Raw genomic sequence first — 18,076 nt, 5'->3', positions numbered from 1 at the left:
GTTCACTACTTCCCAATACTATATATTTTTTGGGATATGTCAATCCATGCAAACATAGGCTAGTCTACACAAATGAAAGCTATAATGTATTTACAAAAATAATTAAAAAGACAATACATTGATGATTTGTTGGCAGTTGAGGCTACCATGTTTATTAAAGCAACACATATTTCGATGTCAATTACAGTAATAAGACTTGTGTATGTGATGCTGTGGAATAGTTAACCATCAAAAATGTTGTGGTTTATAACCATTTTTTTCATACATTTTTACAAATCAAACATTTAATTTCCAGTTTTTCTTGATAAAACCAGTACTGTATAACAGCAGTAATATATTGACAACCAAAACCGAGTAGAGTAGTCGTAGCATTTATATCCATAACGCTGCCATAACATTTACACAAACATATTTTAATTAATACCCCCAAAAATGAGTTAACCATTACAATATAATCAAGTGCGAGAAAGCCTAAATCACGTGAAATAAATCAAAAAATAAATGAATGCAGTCAAATCCTATCTTTTTTCACTATGTTCTCGAGAAAAATTATCAACATCAAATCTATCTGATTATTGGAGTTTTGTCGGCCTCCCAAAAAGAAAATACAAAATGAAACATCAAAAAACTCAGATTGTTCTCAAGATGTCCATGACCAGTAAGGTAATGTCACAAAACGTTGTGTGCTATGAGCACGCTATGGAGTCCAGTTGTTGCTCGGCCTCGGCGGCCATGGCTGCTGCCTGCAGCTGTTCAGTTTCGGTCTGCAGGGCGCTGGGCGGCATCTGCTTCCTCTCGCTGTGCATGTTGTTTTCATGTCTCTTTAGGTCTGAGGCTTTAGCAAAGGCCTTGGTGCACGAGCTGCAGACGAAAGGCTTCTCGCCCCTGTGGCGCCTCTCGTGGTCCTTCAGGTGGGACTTGTGCTTGAAGGCCTTGTCGCACATCTGGCAGGCGAAGGGACGCTCGTTGCTGTGGACCCGCTCGTGCTTCTTGAGGTCAGGCGCTCGGATGAAGGACTTGCCACACACGTCGCAGCGGTAGGGCTTGAAGCCTGTGTGGATCTTCAGATGCTCCTTCAGGTGAGCCTGGGTAGTGAAGGCTTTGCTGCAGATTTCACAGATGAACGGACGTTCGGCCGAGTGCAGCTTTTCGTGTTTCCTCAAACGGTTCTCGTCGATGAAGGTCTTTCCACAGATCTGGCAGGCGAGCTGTTCCCGTTGGCCGTAGAGGAGGTACTCAAACTTCATGTCCGTCGTGGCTGTGGTCCAACCGGGGGGCTGCTCGTCCTTCACCTCGCCGATGCTGTCAGCGAACGCTAAGTTTGTTGTGGTGTGACCCGCCAGGTCTTTTTGCTCCGTGTCCAAGGGTTCCACGTCCTGGTCGTAACAGCTCACCTTGTGCACGTCCTCATTGGCAGGAGGCCATTCCGTCACTCTCAACGCCGTGTTGGGCGATTTGTCCAAGTCGTGATTGGTCATCGGCTCTTCAACAAGGTCGTCAGTAGGAGTGTCGTCATGGTCACCTAGCACCTGCAAGTCGTTATCCTGGCCCAATGTAGGGTCATCAGTAGGGAGAGCCATTTTGAGAATATCACAGGGAAAGGGTTTGTCATTTTGGCCGTTCCTTTCTTCAGTGGACATGTCACGCTTCTGTGAACAGAGTTTGTCCAGAAAACGGATTCCGAGTATTTGGCCTGAAGAAATCATCAAATTCACGTCCTTTATCTTCACAGAAATCTTGGCCGTGTACATGTAGTTCAACACCTCCTCGAAGATGTCTGAGCGGATGAAGTCGATTTCTATGACTGAGGAGTTGTCCACTTCATGCTTCTTGAACAGCTTTTTGAAGTAGTTGCTACACGCTGCCAGCACACAGCGGTGCGCCCTGAACTTCACATCTTCAACCACCACCGCGATGTCACAGTGTTCACCCTCCAACCGTTGCTCATTCAGTATCTTCAGGAAGATGGTCTTGTGTTCATCATCCATGTACTTCACGGTCTCTGACATCTTGGATTGATATTCTGGAACAATATTAAGAATGTTGTTAGATGTCTGTGGATACATTTCACTCGGAACCATTGGGAAATAAGCCTAAAGCAATCTGGTCATAATATCCTAAAACATTAACCACATTGCGAATGATTAGCTCCTGCACTGTGTGTGTCATGGCCCGATATATGATGTTTCTTTGGATGACACCATCATGGCTGTTGTGGGGCAGAATAATGGGCTGACTTAAAAATCTGTTTTGTTTGATCATTTATTATCATATCAACCTAATACATGTAGTAATCTATGTGGATAGGAAAGCGTTACTAGTAGCCTATATGCAATTATATGTATTCAGTTTTAGGATTTGTATGTATTGTTAGATATTACTACTGTTGGAGCTAGAAATATAAACATTTCGCTGCACCTGCAAAACATGTGTACGTGACCCATAGCATTTGATTTGATTATTTAGATAACTAGTTTACAATCCCCTCCCGACATGGATCACATGACCAGAGGGAAATAGGCACATTGTTGAATCATTTCATTTCATGTTGTTTTTTTAAACGAAATATAATCAATAAATCAAGGTTTGTGGTGGCCAAATGATTTTAGTACATTCAATCTAGGCAGATACAATCGCCCATCAATTGAATGTCTTAGACTTTGATAATTTTCAACCCAGAAAATCCTAAATTATATAACGTTGCAAATTTAAATTGGCTACATTATGAATGCATGCTTGCATAGCAATACAGCTCAATGTCGTATAGCCAATTCATTGGCAAATTAATTTGCATGCATACAGTAAACCGATTGGGAAAGCTAGCAATATAGCTTTAGATTTGGGGGAGTGTAACTAACGTCAACTGGCTAACGTTAGCTAACCTATTTTGCTCACCTTTAGCTAGCTATTAGCTATGCTTATACACGTATTGTTTTCAACAGAACATGAATACGATGTTGCTTTTGGTTGTAAAATCGTAATTTATGTCAATGACAACACAACAATCTGTCTCATTCTGAACGGTGGGGAGAGAAGGGTTGTGTATCTGACTAGCCACAAGCACGCGAGGAAGCGCCCGTAACACTAACATGGAAAATGCCCGAGCAGCCATGAACTCTCCTGAAATGACGAACTCGAGCTTTTGCTGAAACCGTGAGCGCGCAGGCATCTTGGTTAAACATTATGCAATATTCCGGAAATCGATCTGATTCGCAAAAAAAATACGTTTCTTACCTGTAGAACAATATGTCGTCCCCTTGAGAACGTCTCCGATATATGTCAAGCTGTCAAAAGGGAATAATACACTTTGTGTGTTGTTGGCCTGAGGACGAGCATAAGCGGAAGGACGCGCTGCGCCAGCACGGAACTGCAGCATGCAAGTGACTATGCGCGTACGTACGTCAATTGTAAATGTTTCCGCCTGCGCTCAAAGCGTAAATACAACACAAAAAGCAGAAACCACACTGTGCTTACGCAAATTACTGATAAGAAGTCTCTGGAGCGCGAACCTAGAAGGAAAACGGGAGTAGATTTGGGGCGCGAAAGCTACTGTCACGAGCGGGAAGCGAGTGCGCTTTTTATCGAGATTCTACAGAGCGATTCAATAATTATTCCGTGCAATCCAGAGTCCTTGGTAGTCCCTACCCCCATTGAAGTTCATATTTAAAATGGTTAAGGTAAGGTTCGAGGTTAGGGCTAGATAAGGATTATGGTTAGGGTTTAGGGTAGGGACGTCTCAAGGATCTCTAATAGCACTGACCCTCAATCATTTTAGCCAGTTTCACCCACTGAGCCGAACAGGTGTGCACATTCGGCACGGAGTGTCAAACTGGAGCATTTGACATGGCCCACCGATAATAATTTGATGAAATACCCCATCAAATATTGATTTTACAACACCGTTTTAATAATTATTGATCCATATCGAGAAACTGTTTTTTTTTTTTTACAAGGAATGTAGCCCTAAATGGATTTATTAGGCTAATTTCCATTTTCTTATGGTCCTCAATTGTAATGGGATGTTGGATATCGGCTATTAATGATGCCATGGTTCCCTTTAGCGGTATTCTAAATGTATATGCCCAAATTACATTAAAGCAATTTTCTTTCAGTCTCTACTGCAATGCAATAATTAATGCTAATTGGAGATGCCACCGTGCATAATGATTCCCAGTTTTATATCCCAGAGATGTTAATGTTATATTTCAGTAAATGTCATTTGGTTATTTAACAATGCTGCACATCTCTTGAAGGTTTGGATTGCACCATCAATAGATAATTGTCATGGTTTGTGTTCAGAGTTAGAATAGTGAATGTGATGCTTATACAGCCATTGGCAGTGGGCACTATGGCCCCATCTGCTTCATGCCAGAGCAGCTGTGCCTTCACAGTTGACTTCATGTTCCATTGGTGTAGTTGCACTTTGAATTAGAGGAAAGCCAGATTCAATATGCTCTGAAAGGTCAAATCTGTAATTGAAAATACATTGTGGCTACTGGGTAGTCAACAACTGCCTTGGCCTAATGATCAGTTTAAAAATACTAAAAACAATTTTGTAAAGCCGAATACACATTTGAAACATTTCTATATAATGTATAACTTCAGCAAAAACACTTAACACTTGTACAGTACTGTACACTCCAACACATCTATGGTTCAAAAGGCTAACTTCCGACAAACAGCTATAATCATCCAGCATCCTTTGAGCAGGGGGATCACAAAGCAGCTGAGGTAGCACTCCTACTCCGAGATGCTTCTTGAGTAGACGCCCTAGTTTCTGACTGGTTAGGTCCCCCTAGACAATACTGTTGTGGAACTGAATTATCATATTACATTTCAGTTTCTCCACCAAAACACTGCTTCTCAAATGCGTAATTCAAAGTAACTGTCTTGTTGATGGACATTTGGCTTGGTTAGGAACATTACTAGTCTGTCACACACAACCAACGTGATTTACACCTTAACTTGCAACAACACATGACTGTAACCGGACTCTGCACTTGTGTTCAGTGAAAGTACAATCGGCCATTTTGTCACGCCTTTCCTTCTAATGGTGTTCCTTTTGTTAAATAACTAGTAGCTTGTTAGAAGAAACAAGAGAGTAGTGGGCTAGTCTCACTCTGAACTGGTTGGGATACTGTAAATGGCTTCACTGTAGAGTTTATGAGAGCACAGCCACCAATATATTTTCAGCGAATGGCAAAAAAAATAAAAAAAATTGATCCAACAAACTGTATTTATCCATTTATTTATCTTGTGGGAAACACATTCAACAAGGACGGTTTTCACAGCTGATGATTTGAAGAAGTGGGATCAGAGGCATCATGATCCCAATATCTCTGAGGGGTCACTGATGACCGAATATATATATATAATGTCTTAATATTCATTCTATAAGACACTGCTAATTATGTATTCTCATCCCAGTGGATGATATTGAGGGGGGCATGTGCCACCCGATAGTGCCAGCTCAAGTTCGATTGGGCATGATGCCTCTGTGTGGGAGAAACCAAGCACACAAACACACACTGCAGGCTTGTACTTGAGGTTGTTGTCTGCCCATTCTGCACAGTTTTAAGGCTTGGATGTGCCACACAGGGATGAGGAGGATTCTGGGTAGGACTTAAAGGAAAATCCCCCCCCCCCCTCAAAAAAAACAACATTTTTTAAATTTTATTAGTCCATTGTTGACATAGTCCCAAAATGTTTTGCTTGTCAAAAATCAAGTTTTCAAGATATGTAACTTTCAAAATACAGAAATAATCCCTGTATGATGCCTTTTGCACCCTGTGACGCAAAACGCAGCATCATAGGGGCTGCAGCGTAGCCTAGTGGTTAGAGCGTTGGACTAGTCACCGGAAGGTTGTGAGTTCAAAACCCCGAGCTGACAAGGTACAAATCTGTTGTTCTGCCCCTGAACAGGCAGTTAACCCACTGTTCCCAGGCCGTCATTGAAAATAAGAATGTGTTCTTAACTGACTTGCCTAGTTAAATAAAGGTAACATTTAAAAAAAATTGAATATGATGCAAAATGTTTCATACAGGGATGATTTCTGTATTTTCAAAGTTACATATCTTGAAAACTTGATTGCTGACAAGCAAAACATGTTGAGACTGTGTCAACAATGGACTAATGAAACAAATACAGAAATATTGTTTTTGGGTGGAGTTTTCCTTTAAGAATGTGTCTAAACAAATATGTATCTAAAATTGCAACATATTCCCTATATAGTACACTACTTTTGACCAGAGCCCATATGGAATAGGGTATAATTTCAGATACAAGCCAACAAGAAAGTATAATCCACAGTGTGAAGACACATACTGTATAATAAGGAGTTTCTTAATCACCTCAGAGGTCACAGTAATGGAGTCTGTTGAACTTTTCCTGCTAACAAACGCTTCTACAATATTTTGCCTCATCATCCTCATCCTCACCTTGTAATTAATGAAAACCAAATAAGCATATTTACAAGTAAAAACAACAAAATCATCTTTGAGGATGAATGACCTACTAAGCAAATGCATGTACCAGTACCATAGATATTATTGTTGTCTTTTTAAAGGGAATGCTCTTTGTAAAATTGGATAAAATCAGCATTTGGGATAAATAAGGGGGCTTCTGACAAGATGAATGCCACATCTATTGCGTGGATAAATATTGTGCCATCATAGCCTACTATTATACATGTTTCCAAGTGAGTAGTTTGATAATAAATACAACATAATGATCTATACTATCTTAACTCTCATTACATACATTCTTAAACCTTTGAGTCTGACTTTACAGGTCAAGTAAAACATGTAGAACTTTTGATATATTGTTATTTTTTCTTTTACAAAAATGCAGAATGGTTCCCTTTTCATGCAGTATACATGTTCCTATGAAGGTAGCTTTGGAGGTCTGTGTTTACCAGTAGTGATGGTGAGTGAGTGAGTGAGGGAGTGTGGGTGGATGAGGTTAGTTCAGTAGTGGTTGGATGCAGTATTAGTGTCTGCTACAGTGGGGTGCTGTCTGTTGGCAACGCCACTATCCTGCTTGCGTCCCGTACTCTGAACAGCGTGAAGTAACGTTAACAGAATGCTCCCGAAACGTTGGTGAACCCGGTGACCCATCACACCTGAAAGAGAGAGAGTATCGTTACAGAGCACGTGCTTAGATGAAACAGATGAACACTCCCATTCTTGTTGAAGGTACATATGGATGGAAAAAAGGAAATGTTTTATGTTATTGCAGCTGTTATGATTGAAGATAAGAAGAATAGCATGAGAGAGGTCATGTGAATATCAGAGGTCGTGTGAATATCAGAGGTCGTGTGAATATCAGAGGTCGTGTGAATATCAGAGGTCGTGTGAATATCAGAGGTCGTGTGAATATCAGAGGTCGTGTGAATATCAGTGGTCGTGTGAATATCAGAGGTCGTGTGAATATCAGAGGTCGTGTGAATATCAGAGGTCGTGTGAATATCAGAGGTCGTGTGAATATCAGAGGTCGTGTGAATATCAGAGGTCGTGTGAATATCAGTGGTCGTGTGAATATCAGAGGTCGTGTGAATATCAGAGGTCGTGTGAATATCAGAGGTCGTGTGAATATCAGAGGTCGTGTGAATATCAGAGGTCGTGTGAATATCAGAGGTCGTGTGAATATCAGAGGTCGTGTGAATATCAGAGGTCGTGTGAATATCAGTGGTCGTGTGAATATCAGAGGTCGTGTGAATATCAGAGGTCGTGTGAATATCAGAGGTCGTGTGAATATCAGAGGTCGTGTGAATATCAGAGGTCGTGTGAATATCAGAGGTCGTGTGAATATCAGAGGTCGTGTGAATATCAGAGGTCGTGTGAATATCAGAGGTCGTGTGAATATCAGAGGTCGTGTGAATATCAGAGGTCGTGTGAATATCAGTGTCGTGTGAATATCAGAGGTCGTGTGAATATCAGAGGTCGTGTGAATATCAGAGGTCGTGTGAATATCAGAGGTCGTGTGAATATCAGAGGTCGTGTGAATATCAGTGGTCGTGTGAATATCAGAGGTCGTGTGAATATCAGAGGTCGTGTGAATATCAGAGGTCGTGTGAATATCAGAGGTCGTGTGAATATCAGAGGTCGTGTGAATATCAGAGGTCGTGTGAATATCAGTGGTCGTGTGAATATCAGAGGTCGTGTGAATATCAGAGGTCGTGTGAATATCAGAGGTCGTGTGAATATCAGAGGTCGTGTGAATATCAGAGGTCGTGAGAATATCAGTGGTCGTGTGAATATCAGAGGTCGTGTGAATATCAGAGGTCGTGTGAATATCAGAGGTCGTGAGAATATCAGTGGTCGTGTGAATATCAGAGGTCGTGTGAATACCAGAGGTCGTGTGAATATCAGAGGTCGTGAGAATATCAGAGGTCGTGGCAATGCCAGAGGTCGTGTGAATGCCAGAGGTCGTGTGAATGCCAGAGGTCGTGTGAATGCCAGAGGTCGTGTGAATGCCAGAGGTCGTGTGAATGCCAGAGGTCGTGTGAATACCAGAGGTTGTGGGAATGGCAGAGGTCGTGTGAATACCAGAGGTCGTGGGAATGGCAGTCAATGGTTTGTTTGTTATCAGCAGAATAACCTTTTTCATCTAAACCAACACTTATCAGACACAGATTCAGACAAGCTGCATGCTAAGACATGACCATTTATCTTAAAGGGTTAATAGACTAGACAGCCTCTGCCAAGCAATATGTCTCTACTACAGCGTACAGAAACTTTGACAATAAGAAATGTAAACTGGTGTCTCTCTTGAGCATCATGCCCTAATAACCAGAAAGAGGGAAAATAATGATATAATGTAGACCAACACACTCGTCAAGTAACCCCTCGTTTGATAGGAATGAGACAAACTGGCAGTATGAAAACCAGTACGCTCTGAACACTACCAGAGATAACAGAGATAATTATATAGACAATCAAAACCAAACGTGAAATTTAGACAAGACAGTAAGAAATAAATAGCAAACACACGTTTTAATTGCTTATTGTCAATAATGGTATGAGAAGCTGAAAGGAAATGCAAACATTAGCACCAATAACATTTCCAGAGCAGCCATCACAGGCACAGAAGCCAGCCATGGAAGGCTATAGAGACTCCATACAGTATATATATAGAGACTCCATACAGTAAATATAGAGAGACTCCATACAGTATATAGAGATACTCCATACAGTATATATAGAGACTCCATACAGTATATAGAGATACTCCATACAGTATACATAGACTCCATACAGTATATATAGACTCCATACAGTATATATAGAGAGACTCCATACAGTATATATAGAGAGAGACTCCATACAGTATATATAGAGAGACTCCATACAGTATATATATAGAGAGACCCCATACAGTATATATAGAGAGAGACTCCATACAGTATATATAGAGAGAGACTCCATACAGTATATATAGAGAGAGACTCCATACAGTATATATAGAGAGACTCCATACAGTATATATAGAGACTCCATACAGTATATAGAGAGAGACACCATACAGTATATATAGAGAGACTCCATACAGTATATATATAGAGAGACTCCATACAGTATATATAGATAGACTCCATACAGTATATAGAGAGACTCCATACAGTATATATAGAGAGACTCCATACAGTATATATAGAGAGACTCCATACAGGATATAGACTCCATACAGTATATATAGAGAGAGACTCCATACAGTATATAGAGAGACTCCATACAGTATATAGAGAGACTCCATAAAGTATATATAGAGACTCCATACAGTATATAGAGAGACTCCATACAGTATATATAGAGAGACCCCATAAAGTATATAGAGAGACTCCATACAGTATATATAGAGACTCCATACAGTATATAGAGAGACTCCATACAGTATATATAGAGAGAGACTCCATACAGTATATATAGAGAGAGACTCCATACAGTATATAGAGAGACTCCATACAGTATATAGAGATACTCCATACAGTATATAGAGAGACTCCATACAGTATATAGAGAGACTCCATACAGTATATAGAGAGAGACTCCATACAGTATATAGAGAGAGACACCATACAGTATATAGAGACACCATACAGTATATAGCGAGACTCCATACAGTATATAAACAGACTCCATACAGTATATAGAGAGACTCCATACAGTATGTAGAGAGACTCCATACAGTATATATAGAGAGAGACTCCATACAGTATATAGAGAGACTCCATACAGTATATATAGAGACTCCATACAGTATATAGAGAGACTCCATACAGTATATATAGAGAGAGACTCCATACAGTATATATAGACTCCATACAGTATATATAGACTCCATACAGTATATATAGAGACTCCATACAGTATATATAGAGAGAGACTCCATACAGTATATATAGAGAGACTCCATATAGTATATATAGAGAGACTCCATACAGTATATATAGAGAGAGACTCCATACAGTATATATAGAGAGACTCCATACAGTATATATATAGAGAGACCCCATACAGTATATATAGAGAGAGACTCCATACAGTATATATAGAGAGAGACTCCATACAGTATATATAGAGAGAGACTCCATACAGTATATATAGAGAGACTCCATACAGTATATATAGAGACTCCATACAGTATATAGAGAGAGACACCATACAGTATATATAGATAGACTCCATACAGTATATATATAGAGAGACTCCATACAGTATATATAGAGACACCACACAGTATATAGAGAGACTCTATATAGTATATAGAGAGACTCCGTACAGTATATAGAGAGACTCCATACAGTATATATAGAGAGAGACTCCATACAGTATATATAGAGAGACTCCATATAGTATATATAGAGAGACTCCATACAGTATATAGAGAGACTCCATACAGTATATAGAGAGACTCCGTACAGTATATATAGAGAAACTCCATGCAGTATATATAGAGAGACTCCATACAGTATATATAGAGACTCCATACAGTATATATAGAGACTCCATACAGTATATATAGAGATTCCATACAGTATATAGAGAGAGACTCCATACAGTATATATAGACTCCATATAGTATATATATAGACTCCATACAGTATATAGAGAGACTCCATACAGTATATATAGAGACTCCATACAGTATATAGAGACATCATACAGTATATAGAGACTCCATACAGTATATATATAGAGAGACTCCATACAGTATATAGAAAGACTCCATACAGTATATATAGAGACTCCATACAGTATATATAGAGACTCCATACAGTATATATATAGAGACTCCATACAGTATATAGAGAGACTCCATACAGTATATATAGAGAGAGACTCCATACAGTATATATAGAGAGACTCCATACAGGATATAGACTCCATACAGTATATATGGAGAGAGACTCCATTAGGTATATAGAGAGAGACTCCATACAGTATATAGAGAGAGACTCCATACAGTATATATGGAGAGAGACTCCATTAGGTATATAGAGAGAGACTCCATAAAGTATATATAGAGACTCCATACAGTATATATAGATAGACTCCATACAGTATATAGAGAGACTCCATACAGTATATATAGAGAGAGACTCCATACAGTATATATAGAGAGACTCCATACAGTATATAGAGAGACTCCATACAGTATATAGAGAGAGACTCCATACAGTATATATAGATAGACTCCATACAGTATATATAGAGAGAGACTCCATACAGTATATATAGAGAGACTCCATACAGTATATATAGAGACACCACACAGTATATATAGAGACTCCATACAGTATATAGAGAGAGACTCCATACAGTATATATAGAGAGACTCCATACAGTATATAGAGAGACTCCATACAGTATATAGAGAGACTCCATACAGTGTATATAGATACTCCATACAGTATAGAGAGAGACTCCATACAGTATGTATGTATGTATGTATGTATCCATGCATGTATATATATATATATATACATACGAGAGAGAGACTCCATCCACACAGACGGTATCATTATACTATAGTTGACTGTGGAGAGGGAGAGGACTGTGGAAAGCTGAAACTGCCCCAGGTTAGTTCAGCAAGCTGAGCATGGAGCAGCCCTATGGGGAAGCCGGTGATTGTAGACAGCACAAGAAGCAGAGGATGGATGTGGAGGGAATGGAGGGGGTTGCTTGTCAGTGTCCTGCCAGCCAGACCCAGCCGCCACAGACCGACCGACGTGGTCCCCTTACCTGCGGTCACTCTTCGCCCTCCTCGGGCGTGATCTCAGTCTCTTTGTGGACCACTACTTTGGTCACTGACATGTCAGGGTGCTGCTTTTTGGCCTCCTTTATGGCCTGAGCCAAGGCCTACAGACAGACAGACAATATGCCAAACACCCCATGGAGGGAAACAGAGAGGAAGGTGGAATGGGCATGATCAGAATCACAAGGGCAAGGGTTGGACTAGTCACAGTGTGGTTGGGCATACCTCCTTAACAGTGTGATTGGGTATACCTCCTTCACAGTGTGATTGGGTATACCTCCTTAACAGTGTGATTGGGTATACCTCCTTCACAGTGTGATTGGGTATACCTCCTTAACAGTGTGATTGGGAACACCTCCGTCACTATGTGGTTGTGAACACCTCCGTCACTATGTGGTTGTGAACACCTCCGTCACTGTGTGGTTGTGAACACCTCCGTCACTGTGTGGTTGTGAACACCTCCGTCACTATGTGGTTGTGAACACCTCCGTCACTATGTGGTTGTGAACACCTCCGTCACTATGTGGTTGTGAACACCTCCGTCACTATGTGGTTGTGAGAACACCTCCGTCACTGTGTGTGAGAACACCTCCATCACTGTGTGTGTGTGAGAACACCTCCGTCACTGTGTGTGTGTGAGAACACCCCCATCACTGTGTGTGTGTGAGAACACCTCCATCACTGTGTGTGAGAACACCTCCATCACTGTGTGTGAGAACACCTCCATCACTGTGTGGTTGTGAGACCACCTCCATCACTGTGTGTGAGACCACCTCCATCACTGTGTGTGAGAACACCTCCATCACTGTGTGTGAGAACACCTCCATCACTGTTTGGTTGTGAGACCACCTCCGTCACTGTGTGTGTGTGAGACCACCTTCGTCACTGTGTGTGAGAACACCTCCGTCACTGTGTGTCAGAACACCTCCATCACTGTGTGTGTGTGTGTGAGAACACCCCCATCACTGTGTGTGTGTGAGAACACCTCCGTCACTGTGTGTGTGTGAGAACACCCCCATCACTGTGTGTGTGTGAGAACACCCCCATCACTGTGTGTGTGTGAGAACACCCCCATCACTGTGTGTGTGTGAGAACACCCCCATCATGGGGGTGTGTGAGAACACCCCCATCACTGTGTGTGTGTGAGAACACCTCCGTCACTGTGTGTGTGTGAGAACACCTCCGTCACTGTGTGTGTGTGAGAACACCTCCGTCACTGTGTGTGAGAACACCTCCATCACTGTGTGTGAGAAAACCTCAGCCACTGTGTGTGAGACCACCTCCGTCACTGTGTGTGTGTGAGAACACCTCCGTCACTGTGTGTGTGTGAGAACACCTCCATCACTGTGTGTGTGTGAGAACACCTCCGTCACTGTGTGTGAGAACACCTCCATCACTGTGTGTGAGAACACCTCCGTCACTGTGTGTGAGAACACCTCCGTCACTGTGTGTGAGAACACCTCTGTCACTGTGTGTGAGAACACCTCTGTCACTGTGTGTGAGAACACCTCCGTCACTGTGTGTGAGAACACCTCCATCACTGTGTGGTTGTGAACACCTCCATCACTATGTGGTTGTGAACACCTCCGTCACTATGTGGTTGTGAACACCTCCGTCACTATGTAGTTGTGAACACCTCCGTCACTATGTGGTTGTGAGAACACCTCCGTCACTATGTGGTTGTGTGAACACCTCCGTCACTGTGTGGTTGTGAGAACACCTCCGTCACTATGTGGTTGTGAACACCTCCGTCACTATGTGGTTGTGAACACCTCCGTCACTATGTGGTTGTGAACACCTCCGTCACTATGTGGTTGTGAGAACACCTCCGTCACTATGTGGTTGTGAGAACACCTCCGTCACTATGTGGTTGTGAACACCTCCGTCACTATGTGGTTGTGAACACCTCCGTCACTATGTGGTTGTGAGAACACCTCCGTCACTATGTGGTTGTGTGAACACCTCCGTCACTGTGTGGTTGTGAGAACACCTCCGTCACTATGTGGTTGTGAACACCTCCGTCACTATGTGGTTGTGAACACCTCCGTCACTATGTGGTTGTGAACACCTCCGTCACTATGTGGTTGTGAGAACACCTCCGTCACTATGTGGTTGTGAGAACACCTCCGTCACTATGTGGTTGTGAGAACACCTCCGTCACTATGTGGTTGTGAGAACACCTCCGTCACTATGTGGTTGAGAACACCTCCGTCACTATGTGGTTGTGAACACCTCCATCACTATGTGGTTGTGAACACCTCCGTCACTATGTGGTTGTGAACACCTCCGTCACTATGTGGTTGTGAACACCTCTGTCACTATGTGGTTGTGAACACCTCCGTCACTATGTGGTTGTGAACACCTCCGTCACTATGTGGTTGTGAACACCTCCGTCACTATGTGGTTGTGAACACCTCCGTCACTATGTGGTTGTGAACACCTCTGTCACTATGTGGTTGTGAACACCTCCGTCACTATGTGGTTGTGAACACCTCCGTCACTATGTGGTTGTGAACACCTCCGTCACTATGTGGTTGTGAACACCTCCGTCACTATGTGGTTGTGAACACCTCCGTCACTGTGTGAACAACGACTTTAAGACATCATCGAAAATACTTTATATTGTTACCTGGTCAGATTATAACCAGATAAAGACGTCTTTTTCTGGTTACTAAAAAAACGGTAACAAAACTTGTTACAACTAGTATACAGCCGGACCATGACATCATAAAAGAGGATAACAAAACTTGTTACAACTAGTATACAGCCGGATCATGACATCACAAAAGAGGATAACAAAACTTGTTACAACTAGTATACAGCCGGACCATGACATCATAACAAAACTTGTTACAACTAGTATACAGCCGGACCATGACATCATAACAAAACTTGTTACAACTAGTATACAGCCGGACCATGACATCATAACAAAATTTGTTACAACTAGTATACAGCCGGAACATGACATCATAACAAAACTTGTTACAACTAGTATACAGCCGGACCATGACATCATAAAAGACGGCATAATGATGTCTTTGCCACCAGTTTGTTCGTTGGGTAGGGGACCGAATACCCTGACATCAGCAATGTCTCCAGTTACCAATCATCTCGTTAAAATAGTTATCCTATTTAGTAGCTGTAAGGATACTTAGGATGCGTGCTAGAGGACACACAGTGTAAGAGGGAAGGAACAGTATATCCTTTTACCTCGTCATGGTCAATGTCTGCATCACCCGAGATTACGATTCTCTTCTCGATCCTGGTTTCTGAGATGCCGCCTTTCACAGTCTGGAAAAAATGTAATTGAATTTGAGGTACATTTCAGACATGGAACAACTAAGCCAAAATGAACCCACAGCTGTAGTATTGTAAGCACCAAGCTTGAAATCAACTGAGCCAACGGAACAACCTAATTAATAGTGAAATTATATGCACCACTAACAAACCAGTGGAATCCATAACCCTGCCCTATTCACTCATACAGTATGCTACCCATGCCACTGGGTCGTTCCACGAAAACGAGTCCCTTTTGGGTAGATGAACTTGGTGAATTTTAATTTGAACATTCTGTCATAAAGATAACATGTTCAATTTAATAATTACAAAAAAACTAAAAACAAACGGTCTACAGTAAGTGCCAAATATAGTAACAGGGTTGACAATTTCATTTTAAATCAGTAAATCCCCTTGTGATAGGGGGAATGGAAGCTTGTTGAATGGAAGCTTCACAACAAAAAAGGAAATGGTAAAAAATTAAATAAAATGCCTGTCTATCTATTGGTAACAGGGTTGAATTGTAATGGTCAAACTGCTTTGTTTTCCAACACAAAACACCAGAAAATGGCCAAAAGGAGTAGAACCAGCTCACCTGCTTTTACATAAAGACTAGAACCAGCTCACCTGCTTTTACATAAAGACTAGAACCAGCTCACCTGCTTTTACATAAAGACTAGAACCAGCTCACCTGCTTTTACATAAAGACTAGAACCAGCTCACCTGCTTTACATAAAGACTAGAACCAGCTCACCTGCTTTTACATAAAGACTAGAACCAGCTCACCTGCTTTTACATAAAGACTAGAACCAGCTCACCTGCTTTTCCATAAAGACTAGAACCAGCTCACCTGCTTTTACATAAAGACTAGAACCAGCTCACCTGCTTTTACATAAAGACTAGAACCAGCTCACCTGCTTTTACATAAAGACTAGAACCAGCTCACCTGCTTTTACATAAAGACTAGAACCAGCTCACCTGCTTTTACATAAAGACTAGAACCAGCTCACCTGCTTTTACATAAAGACTAGAACCAGCTCACCTGCTTTTACATAAAGACTAGAACCAGCTCACCTGCTTTTACATAAAGACTAGAACCAGCTCACCTGCTTTTACATAAAGACTAGAACCAGCTCACCTGCTTTTACATAAAGACTAGAACCAGCTCACCTGCTTTTACATAAAGACTAGAACCAGCTCACCTGCTTTTACATAAAGACTAGAACCAGCTCACCTGCTTTTACATAAAGACTAGAACCAGCTCACCTGCTTTTACATAAAGACTAGAACCAGCTCACCTGCTTTTACATAAAGACTAGAACCAGCTCACCTGCTTTACATAAAGACTAGAACCAGCTCACCTGCTTTACATAAAGACTAGAACCAGCTCACCTGCTTTACATAAAGACTAGAACCAGCTCACCTGCTTTTACATAAAGACTAGAACCAGCTCACCTGCTTTTACATAAAGACTAGAACCAGCTCACCTGCTTTTACATAAAGACTAGAACCAGCTCACCTGCTTTACATAAAGACTAGACTAGAACCAGCTCACCTGCTTTTACATAAAGACTAGAACCACTCACCTGCTTTTAATAAAGACTAGAACCTAGCTCACCTGCTTTTACATAAAGACTAGAACCAGCTCACCTGCTTTTACATAAAGACTAGAACCAGCTCACCTGCTTTTACATAAAGACTAGAACCAGCTCACCTGCTTTACATAAAGACTAGAACCAGCTCACCTGCTTTTACATAAAGACTAGAACCAGCTCACCTGCTTTTACATAAAGACTAGAACCAGCTCACCTGCTTTTACATAAAGACTAGAACCAGCTCACCTGCTTTTACATAAAGACTAGAACCAGCTCACCTGCTTTTAACATAAAGACTAGAACCAGCTCACCTGCTTTTACATAAAGACTAGAACCAGCTCACCTGCTTTTACATAAAGACTAGAACCAGCTCACCTGCTTTTACATAAAGACTAGAACCAGCTCACTGCTTTTACATAAAGACTAGAACCAGCTCACCTGCTTTACATAAAGACTAGAACCAGCTCACCTGCTTTTACATAAAGACTAGAACCAACTCACCTGCTTTTACATAAAGACTAGAAACCAGCTCACCTGCTTTTACATAAAGACTAGAACCAGCTCACCTGCTTTTACATAAAGACTAGAACCAGCTCACCTGCTTTTACATAAAGACTAGAACCAGCTCACCTGCTTTTTACATAAAGACTAGAACCAGCTCACCTGCTTTTACATAAAGACTAGAACCAGCTCACCTGCTTTTACATAAAGACTAGAACCAGCTCACCTGCTTTTACATAAAGACTAGAACCAGCTCACCTGCTTTTACATAAAGACTAGAACCAGCTCACCTGCTTTTACATAAAGACTAGAACCAGCTCACCTGCTTTTACATAAAGACTAGAACCAGCTCACCTGCTTTTACATAAAGACTAGAAACCAACTCACCTGCTTTTACATAAAGACTAGAACCAGCTCACCTGCTTTTACATAAAGACTAGAACCA

The 18,076-nt window shown here is 41.4% G+C and overlaps 2 protein-coding genes across 9 annotated transcripts in view; both read right to left on the bottom strand.

Moving 5' to 3' along the window:
- Window positions 1-118: 118 nt before the first annotated feature.
- LOC109909802 (zinc finger and BTB domain-containing protein 14-like) lies at window positions 119-3,742 on the bottom strand. Its single transcript, XM_020508833.2, has 2 exons — window positions 3,235-3,742; window positions 119-2,023 (listed from the first exon to the last, which is right to left on the bottom strand). The coding sequence occupies exons 1-2, from the start codon at window positions 3,374-3,376 to the stop codon at window positions 687-689; spliced, it is 1,479 nt and encodes a 492-aa protein (XP_020364422.1). The 5' UTR covers window positions 3,377-3,742; the 3' UTR covers window positions 119-686.
- A 1,489-nt stretch (window positions 3,743-5,231) lies between these two features.
- Window positions 5,232-18,076, bottom strand: part of LOC109909803 (protein 4.1) — a 120,285-nt gene continuing 107,440 nt past the window's right edge. For 7 of the 8 annotated variants that reach the window (XM_031796765.1, XM_031796764.1, XM_031796770.1 and 4 more), the window contains 3 exons: window positions 15,470-15,550; window positions 12,244-12,360; window positions 5,232-7,121 (listed from right to left, as the gene is read on the bottom strand). In XM_031796765.1, coding sequence (XP_031652625.1) covers window positions 12,250-12,360; window positions 15,470-15,550 — 192 coding nt within the window. In that variant the 3' untranslated portion in view covers window positions 5,232-7,121; window positions 12,244-12,249. The remainder of the gene's footprint in view (window positions 7,122-12,243; window positions 12,361-15,469; window positions 15,551-18,076) is intronic. The other variant, XM_031796767.1, reaches the window with a different exon arrangement.

The sequence above is a fragment of the Oncorhynchus kisutch genome, linkage group LG18, assembly GCF_002021735.2.
Source record: "Oncorhynchus kisutch isolate 150728-3 linkage group LG18, Okis_V2, whole genome shotgun sequence".
NCBI classification, from domain to species: Eukaryota; Metazoa; Chordata; class Actinopteri; order Salmoniformes; family Salmonidae; genus Oncorhynchus; species Oncorhynchus kisutch.
This window is presented reverse-complemented; position numbering and strand designations above follow the sequence as displayed.

Coding starts and splice junctions, on each gene's coding strand:
- LOC109909802 (XM_020508833.2), bottom strand. CDS start 3,376: ATGCTGCAGTTCCGTGCTGGCGCAGCGCGTCCTTCCGCTTATGCTCGT. Junction 2,024..3,234: donor GACGACATATTGTTCTACAG/GTAAGAAACGTA, acceptor ATATTGTTCCAG/AATATCAATCCAAGATGTCA.